The following is a 10,522-nucleotide window of genomic DNA, read 5'->3' on the forward strand; positions in this document are numbered from 1 at the left end:
AGGAGTTTAGGACACATGCTTATTCCATAACTGATTTATTTGCTATTTGGGTTTATGTATGCTTTATTTATTTTTTAAGATTAATGCCAGTGTTTCCTGTCATATCTACACAAAGATTTGATTTCAAAAACAGTATCATAGCTATTAAATTATTTCTTGTTATGGTTTTAAATCTGTATTTAACCTCAGAATGATCTCAAAGTAAATAGAAGTGCTAAAATCTGATTCTGGTGGCTGTGCTTTAATATTAAATGATTATAATCGTAATTTAAGTGATGAAGGATTCTGACAGTAATCAGTGTTGAGTTCTACTGTAAGGTTAAACCTGTCTGCTTTACATGTTTGGAAATGATTAACAGTTGAAAACATTTGTTACAAATTTAGAAAAGTAATCAAATATAATCAGTTACATTAATAAAGTAATTGAAATAGTTGCACTACTTATTAGATTTTAAACATGGTAACATGTAATCTGTAACCTATTACGTTTCCAAAGTGGCCTTCCCAACACTCTTCATCATCATCATCATCACAGAGACTCCAGATCTCCAAACACACGCTTCTTCTCACCGTTCTGGAAGTATGTGGTTCCGTATCCGTGATGCCTCTGCGCGCTTCTCTGTCTGGGTCTGTAGTACGAGTCGTAGTGGTTGTAGTATGGATTGTTCCTGACGGACTTGTAGGGATCGTAGGGGTCATCGGACACCATCCCGTCATTGGAGTGCGCGCTGGTGTTCTGCCGGTCTGTGATCGCGGTCACCGGCGCAGGTGCTGCTCGGTTCGCCGCTCTTCGTCCCGGTGGCACGTACTGAGACCCGGGGCTCACCAGCTGATACGCGCGCCCGTTATTCGTCCATCGCATCCGCGTCCTCGGTCCCGGGTGATGCTGAGAGAACACCGTCAGAACGCGAGCAGAAACGCACAGAAACAGCAGAACGACACCGAACCCGGACCGCGCCATAATCCGCGCAAAACCGGCGAGAAAACGCGCCGCGAGCTCCTGGAGCACCGTTTGAGAATGCGGTGAAGATGATGAAGAAGATGAAGATGAGGAGGAGCTGCTGCACGTGCACGAGTTTGACAGTTTCTGGATCAGTTTCAGAGTTACACAAGTGACTCTTAAAACCGCATGATATATGTGACCCTGGAGCACAAAACCAGTCTTAAGGTCCATTTTTCGAAATTGACAATATTTGTCTGAGATACAACTATTAGAAAATCTGGAATCTGAGGGAGCAAAAAAATCTAAATATTGAGAAAATCTCCTTTAAAGTTGTTCAAATGAAGTTCTTAGCAATGCATATTACTAATCAGAAATGAAGATTTGATATATTTATGGTAGGAAATTTACTAAATATCTTCATGGAACATGATCTTAATATCCTAATGATTTTTGTCATAAAAGAGAAATGTATAATTTTGATCCATATAATGTATTGTTGTCTATTGCTACAGATATACCTGTGTTACTGATGACTGCTTCTGTGCTGCAGGGACACAGCACAGAATTCACAATAACAGCTTTATATAAATACAATAAACACATTCTATAGAGTTAATTCAATTTGAGTTCCACTGCATTACAATGATTATTAATTCAACAATTTATTAATATATTAAAGGCTTAGTTTACCCAAGAATAATCGTTTACTCATCCTTCCTTTAAGCCTGTATGTCTTTATTCTGTGAGAAATGTCCCTTTTTTGTCCATTCATTGGAAGTCAATGCACTAAAAGGGTTTAGTTTGTGTTCATCTGCTTCTCCCATTGGCTCTTTTTTACATGACTATCACTCAATACAATCAGATACAACAATCATTTCTCAAATATTACAATATATATAGAGAAGAGACTGGATGCTTTCGACTGATTTCTATTGAACTGCAGCTCAAACTATGTCAAATATAGTAAATTAAGCTACAAACTGCCGCTCGTTATATTAATGCAGTGTTTCAGTAGTTAGCAGTAAACCAGTCAGCTCACTGAATATGTTCATAGATGTGTGTTGGATGTTATCTTTGGAATGGAAATATTTTATTTATAGACATCATACCTGTTTCACTTATTTCAGTTACCCCCGGTTTCACAGACAAGGCTTAAGCCTAGGCCTAGACTAAAATGTAAGTCTGAGCCGTTTCAACTGAAATAAACTTGCACTAGCTGATCTTAAAATATATCAGTGCCTTTGTCTTGTCTCAAGATGCACACCAGTAATGTTTGTTTGTTTTTCTAAGCAGGTTTATAAAAATTACTTAAATGTCCTAATTAAACTATGTCCTACTTTTCGAAACTCTGAATCAGGAGCGTGCAAAACAAATCATTTGATTCAGATCAGAACTTCAGAGCACCGATCACAAATCTTTTTTCTGATTTCTTTTTCTTTTTTTATTGAACTGTAGAAAACCAAACCATAATTATAAAAACAAAACTGAAAAAAAGGAAGAAAGCATACACAGGTTGGCACCGATAGCCTCGTAGGCAGCACGTCGAGCCCGAGCTCGAATCCCGGACCTTTCCCAATCCCATTGTCACACTGCTCGGGGAGCGAGGAGCGAGGAGAACGTTCTATAATCCTTCTTTATTGAAGCCTGCACACGGAACATGGAACTCAGGGACAAGACAAACACTGAATAACAATTAAGACCAGACACAGAGGCAGGAAAACACAGGGCTTAAGAAGGAAAGGCTAAACTAGACAATAAGAAACACAGGGCTGGGAACTATGGGTCATTCTCCTCGTGCTGCATTTACCAATGAAGATTTCTCTAAAATATTCAGTCATACTGAATCAGTCAGTGAATGGATGATTTGACACATAAAGGGCCTGTTGTTGAGCTTCTGTTTTTAATCGAAGGAGAAAAACTCATTAGCAGCAGTAGTAAGATCCTATGGTGTTTGTCACCTCCTCACTTAAGTCTTAAATGAATCTGTGGAATTCTGGGTTTGGCCGCTGGATTTGAGTCTGATGTTCTTGTGGTGACAGACGTTTCTTGTCCTCAACAACACAGAAAGAAACAACAGCAGCAGTGAAACTGGAGCGATTCAGATTAATGTGCGTCCATCTGTGTGTTAAAGTGTGCTGAGGCCATGTGAGGATGACCTCTGCTCATTAAACTCGTCTCATGCCACATGGCCTCAGAGCTCGTTTAACGTCAGTTACGCTCACATCAGCATCCATGTGACATGCCGTCGATCACGTGATTCCACATACAGAAGCACAAATGCTTGTAGAAGAGCAACTTGCAGTTAACAAAGGGCTAATCAGATCAAATTAGACCAAGTTTTTTGCTGCTAATTTATAGTTCTGACCAGTCTTAAGGAAAAAAGTGACTTGTAAGACTAGTCTAAGCAGTTTATGCCATTCAATCAGTAATTTGTTTCATGAATTCAGTTCAGTCAATTAATTATTTCATACAGGACAAGTTTAACTACGGAAGCTTAAAGCTTGTTTCTGCCACAGAATAAGAAATTAAAAAGTAATTATGACTTTTTATCTTGCAACTCTGATAAAAAGTTGCAATTACCTTTTTTACTTTCTATTCCGTGGAAAAAATTAAAAAACACAAAAATAAAACAAATTGTTAGTTTTCTTTAAACCAAGCAAAAATATCTGCCAATGGAGTAAGAATAATACTCTTGTTCAGTCTTTGAATTAAGATTATATTTCTTGCCCCATTGGCAGATATTTCTGCTTGTTTTAAGCAAAAACTAACAACATTTTGATGATTTTTTTAGAAAACAAGACAGAAAACTTAATATCTTAAATCATGTTACTTGTCCAGTAAATGCATCTTGATTCAAGAATGTTTAGATATTTATTCTAGAAAACAAGACAGAAACACTGAGTAAGAGAATATTTTTTGCCGTGCAGGATTGCAAGATATACAGTAAATTCAGAATTCTGAGAAAAAAGTAAGAATTCCTGGTTTATATCTTTTATTCCTCAGCATTGTGAATTTATATCTTACAATTCTGTTTATATCTCATAATTCTGACTTTCTTCCCATAACTGCAAGAACAAAAGCCTGAATTGTGAACCTGTTTTATTTATTTATTTTTTCAAACTTGCATATAACAGCACATGATTCAGCTGATGCAGAAAATGCATTGATGGCCTATAATACAGTTTAATGATCAAGAACATGCAGAAACACCCTGAGAAAGACTGCAGTGAACAGTGTGACAACGTGCCCTGCTCTCACGTGGCACGGCATCATGGGAGACGAGACCAACTTCAGTTCAAGCATTTCAACTCCAGCATCTGTCACAGAATCCACAAACATGAACTGAACTCAAATCATCACTGATGCTGTTTATTTGTGGGATTCTCTGAACCTTCTTGTTTCTTTGCTGACATATTTCTCTTGTTTGCCAGTTGCTGTCAAGAGAAAGAGAGCGTAAGACATTTAAAGTCACAATCTCTTCTACAACTTTCAGTGTTAAAGACCTTCAGTGACTCGACTGATGTGAGCGAATCTTTCAGAATTTAATCCCACCGGTCACATGACCATAAAAAGGTATTCATTTATAAAGCTCCAAAAAACTGTACTGACTGATGTGTTTTAGTGCCCTTCCTGCAAATATGGAATAAAGGGTCTCAATTAAGTATGTGCAGTGTCACGATTAGTGCAAATTGTCACATGACCAGAGCAGAATCTTGAGAAGATGAAGACTGTATCAAACTCCAAAACAAAAGACTAGTAAAGTGTTAAAGATATGAGAAAGATTTTTGGTACATGTTATCTTTAAGGTGTCTAGTATTAATCTATGAATTCACATATATTGAGTTTTGTTGAGTGTGGTCACAGAGTGAGTAAACACGTTGATGGTCACAATAGTGACCGCTGGGATAACACTGAACTCAGGTTTACATAGAAATCCAGTCGCAGTTGTTAGTGAAGAATGACAAAATATTGCACTAAATTAAAAGTACAAAGTTACAATATTGATGTTTTAATACTGGTAGCACTAATATAACAATTTGATGATATCTTTATAATTTTTATCATCAAAATTGAACATTTTGACCCATACAATGTATTGTTGGCTATTGATACAAATATACCCCAGCGACTTAAGACTGCTTTTGTGCTGCAGGGTCACATATAAGATATATAACAATTTTGATGACTGCAGAAATATGTTAATTCAGTATAAACATTATTGTGACGACCATAAAACACACATTCACACACTTTTCCCCACAAAATTCCAAAAATAATTGATTATTTCAAAGGGTTTCTTATGACACATTATTTGGATATTTTCATGTCTGGGAAAAATGGGTTAAATACAAGATTTCATTTGTTCAACTCAACACGCTGGATCAACACAACAGCTCAGTGAAAGCTGAGAATCTCCTGAACGAGACAGTTTTTAATCGTGGTGTAAAGATCAAAGTCAAGGCACTGTAGCGAGGTGAATATAACGGCCTGCAGGTCGGCGTCTCAATGAGCTGCAGATGTGTGGCATTGATCTGAAGACTTTAATCTGCATTCTAATGAGGCGGCGCTCTGCGGGGAGACGGCTGCTGCTCACACACAGGACATATAAAAACATGGAAAGTCAGCGCTCCCCATCCCATCAGCCACTGTAAAACACCAGCGGGACGCTCTGCTCGCTCAACACACAGAGAGCTGCTGACAGCACACCTCCGATTAGCACCAACACGCTCACAACTTTCACTAACGGTTGAAAAAAACAGCATACTGTTATACTATTTCTTCTTCTGAGACTAAAATTTCTGATTATGTCTCCTTTTAGGGCTTCAATGCGACACGCACCAAACTTGGCAGAGACCCGGTCCTTGATTTGCAGTTTGTTGCTGCAACTTTTCTAACTGTCGATCATAACATACTTCTAGAGAGACTGGAAAACTGGGTCGGGCTTTCTGGGATGGCACTCAAATGGTTCAGGTCATACTTAGAAGGGAGAGGTTATTATGTGAGTATAGGAGAGCATAAGTCTAAGTGGACGGCCATGACATGTGGAGTCCCACAAGGCTCAATTCTTGCACTGCTCTTGTTTAGCCTGTATATGCTCCCACTAACTCAGATAATGAGGAAGAACCAAATTGCCTATCACAGCTATGCTGATGATACCCAGATTTACCTAGCCTTATCTCCAAATGACTACAGCCCCATTGACTCCCTCTGCCAGTGCATTGATGAAATTAACAGTTGGATGTGCCAGAACTTCCTTCAGTTAAACAAGGAGAAAACTGAAGTCATTGCATTTGGAAACAAAGATGAAGTTCTCAAGGTGAATGCATACCTTGACTCTAGGGGTCAAACAACTAAAAATCAAGTCAGAAATCTTGGGGTGATTCTGGAGACAGACCTTAGTTTCAGTAGTCATGTCAAAGCAATAACTAAATCAGCATACTATCATCTCAAAAACATTGCAAGAATTAGATGTTTTGTTTCCAGTCAAGACTTGGAGAAACTTGTTCATGCCTTTATCACCAGCAGGGTGGATTACTGTAATGGTCTCCTCACCGGCCTTCCCAAGAAGACCATTAGACAACTGCAGCTCATCCAGAACACTGCTGCCAGGATTCTGACTAGAACCAGAAAATCTGAGCATATCACACCAGTCCTCAGGTCCTTACACTGGCTTCCAGTTACATTTAGGATTGATTTTAAAGTACTTTTACTCGTTTATAAGTCACTCAATGGCCCAGGACCTAAATATATTGCTGATATGCTCACTGAATATAAACCGAACAGACCACTCAGATCATTAGGATCGAGTCAGTTAGAAATACCAAGGGTTCACACAAAACAAGGGGAGTCTGCTTTTAGCTATTATGCGGCCCGCAGCTGGAACCAGCTTCCAGAAGAGATCAGATGTGCTAAAACATTAGCCACATTTAAATCAAGACTCAAAACTCATCTGTTTAGCTGTGCATTTGTTGAATGAGCACTGTGCTATATGTCCCAACTGACTGCACTGTGTTTTATGTATTATCATTTTCTTTAAATTTATTTTAAATCAATTTCTATATCATTTTAAAATTCCTTGTTTTTATTATTTTTATTTCCATGTTTTTATTGATTTTTAATGTCTATTTCACTTTCTTTTATGTAAAGCACTTTGAATTACCACGGTGTATGAAATGTGCTATATAAATAAACTTGCCTTGCCTTGATCAGATTTACAGTTTTTGTATAATAACCAAAAATCAAAAACCTCTCATAGACTTGCATTGGCTCAACAAAAATGCCCCCTCTAGAGGAATTACAGTCCACTAGAGGGAGCCACAGGATAAGAAATCTTTCAACTCTACTCTTTTACTTTCAAATTGACAAATAAATGCATACATTTCCTTTATGCTGCCTGCGTGCAACTGTAATCTTAATCAAATCTCGCTCCCTCAGCTCATGCACTGCAAAAATCATTCTTTTACTCAGTGTTTTTGTCTTGTTTTCTAGTATAAATATCTAAACATTCTTGAATCAAGATGCATTTACTGGACAAGTAACATGATTTAAGATATTAAGTCTTGTTTTCTGTAAAAATACATAAAATTTTTGTGAGTTTTTGCTTAAAACAAGCAAAAATATCTACCAATGGGGCAAGAAAAATAATCTTGTTTAGTCTTTGAATTAAGATGATTTTTCTTACCCCATTGGTAGATATTTCTGCTTGTTTTAAGCAAAAACTCACACAATTTTTATTATTTTTTTAGAAAACAAGACTTAATATCTTAAAACATGTTTAGATGTTTATACTAGAAAACAAGACATAAATACTAAGAAAATTATTTTTTTTAACAAACCATACATCAATGGAAAGCTCATTTGTTCAGATATTTATTATGATGTAATATTACAATTTTAAAAACATTGACCCTTATGACTGGTTTTGTGTCCAGGGTCACATTTGGGATTTGGTCATTGAGCTACTTTGGGCTGTTTTTGACTAGTATGGGCTAGTTTTGTCACGCAGACCTGGCAACCCTGGCTGTTTGGAGCAGAGCGTATTGTAGCGTATGTTTTCCAGCAGAAGTAAAGGATTTTTATTTATAGGACAGTGGGGGCAAATAATGTAATCAGTGTACGACCAATCACCAATTAACACCGACGTCTGCAGCAAGGTTTCTAGAATAATGAAAACATTATCATTTACATGGTTTTTCAGCCTTGCCAATTAAAACATTCAAGCGATTTTACATTATTCAAGCACAAGAACACATGAAAGAGTCAGCGTCTCTGGCCACGCTTGCGCCCCGAGGCACATTCAGTGCTTGAATGGACAAATACATACAAGATCATGTCAAAATACATCATATCTTGGTGAATAATCTTGAAAACAGTTGTTTGTGTCTCAAGTTAACTGTTGAGAAATAAATCAGATGTGGATCATTACATTGGATTCGTGCCTCAAGCAAACATCAAAGTTCGTTCACACTTTAGCCTCTAGTATTGTATATACTACATGTTCTCATAATGTTGAGACAAAATATTCTTAACACAACTGTCTCTGAACGTCCTTACTCTGCAAAAAATTATTTTCTTAGTACTTATTCTTATTTTCTAGTATAAATATCTAAACATTCTTGAATCAAGATGCATTTACTGGACAAGTAACATGACTTAAGATATTACTGTCTTGTTTTCTACATAAATAAATAAGGTAAATTCATCCTGATTCAAGAATTTATAGATAATTATACTAGAAAACTAGACAAAAACACTGAGTAAGAGAATCCCTTTTTGCTGTGATTATAAGAAAACTAGACATTTCAACATTTCGAAACAAGGTTTTCATAACCTAAATGTGTTCCCTGTGGCTTGACGAGCTTCAGATCTGCAGCATGAGGAGGATGAACGATGATTATGTGATACTGAGTTCATCTTTGGTTCCAGTAGCATCGGATCTGCAGGCCGTAGCAGATCTCAGCTGCTGATTTTACGGCTCTCCATGCGACGTGGCAGTGAACGTGAGCTAGAGAGCGTTTGCTGATTGAACACAACAAGAGTCTCTGTTGCACAATTCATAAATGCGTTGAGATCTCAGATATGGCAGAAGCTCATTCCAGCGGTCGCTGCAGCTCCTTGATCACTGTAATTTGGACGCAGTGAGAACAAAGACTGGTTTGGCTTCGAGACGGCTGCTTTTATGAAATCACACGGGCCGCAAATCAACACATGAAGGATAAACATCACGCTCTTTTAAGAAACTCAAGAGCCAGGGTCACGGGCAAATGAAGCTTACTGACTTGACATAATGAAAATATAGTAAAATATTGTGTTCTGAATAATGTATTCAGATAACAGCAGCAGGCCGAAGGATGAAGTAGAACAGATTTTATTTCTATAATGATACGCGTGGAAGTGTGTGAGAGCAGTGCTGTTTAGCCTTTGAACGAAGATTATTTTTCTTACCCCATTGGTAGATATTTCTGCTTGTTTTAAGCAAAAACTCACAAAATTTTGATACTTTTTTTAAAGAAAACAAGACATAATATCTTAAATCATGTTACTTGTACAGTAAATGCATCTTGATTCAAGAATGTTTAGATATTTATAGAAAACAAGACAGAAACACTGAGTAAGAGAATCATTTTTTGCAGTGCATTAAGTGGATCTCAGGGGATAAATACAGTCATGGTAATAAAATAAAGCCTTCAAATCAGTGTTTCTCAAGCAGATCCTCAAGATGACTTTATGATTTCAAATCATTTAAAACAGGGCAAATCAAACCAAGCTAAAAAAAAATTTTTTAACCCTAAGATATTTCTTATTTTAATTCAAAAACGTTGTGAGATAAAATGCCACTATTACCTTTTTTCTTATTCTATTCCAAAAACAGACAGAATTGCGAGATGAAAATTTGGAATATAGAGAAAAACAGATTTGCAAAATAAAAACTTTGAATTGCAAGAAAAAAAATCTCAGAATTTTGAGTTTATAACTCAAAAATACTACTTGTTTTCACTGATTTATAAGAACAAAAAAGTCAGAATTGTGAGATAAAAAGTTGCAATTTTTCCTGTTTTAAGGCTTCCATATATAACAGTCTACAATACAGTCTCAATCAGAAGACAGCGTTATTTACAGTGACAACATGCCCCATATTAGAGCTTGACGAGGCTTACTAATTGAGAACAATCTTTAATATAATGACATGGGCATTTTTAAAACAAATACACATTTGATAGTTTCTAGTAAAAATTCAAATGATGTATGTGATCCTGGACCACAAAACCAGTCTTAAGGGTCAATTTTCTGAAATTGAGTTTTATACATCATCATCATCTGAATAAATGCTCTCTCCATTGATGTATGGTTTGTTATGATCGGACAATATTTGTCTGAGATACAACTATTTGAAAATCTGGAATCTGAGGGAGCAAAAAAATCTAAATATTGAGAAAATCTCCTTTAAAGTTGTTCAAATGAAGTTCTTAGCAATGCATATTACTAATCAAAAATGAAGTTTTGATATATTTACGGCAGGAAATGTACTAAATATCTTGATGGAACATGATCTTAATATCCTAATGATTTTTGGCATAA

At 36.6% G+C, this 10,522-nt stretch overlaps 1 protein-coding gene across 1 annotated transcript in view; it reads right to left on the reverse strand.

Moving 5' to 3' along the window:
* lox (lysyl oxidase) overlaps window positions 1–961 on the reverse strand; it is a gene marked incomplete at both ends in the record, with an annotated part of 5,790 nt that extends 4,829 nt beyond the window's left edge. The window contains one exon of the mRNA XM_079383984.1: window positions 571–961. Within this exon, the coding sequence (XP_079240110.1) occupies window positions 571–961 (391 nt within the window). The remainder of the gene's footprint in view (window positions 1–570) is intronic.
* Window positions 962–10,522: the final 9,561 nt, after the last annotated feature.

The sequence above is a fragment of the Barbus barbus genome, assembly GCF_936440315.1.
Source record: "Barbus barbus genome assembly, chromosome: 29".
NCBI lineage: Eukaryota > Metazoa > Chordata > Actinopteri > Cypriniformes > Cyprinidae > Barbus > Barbus barbus.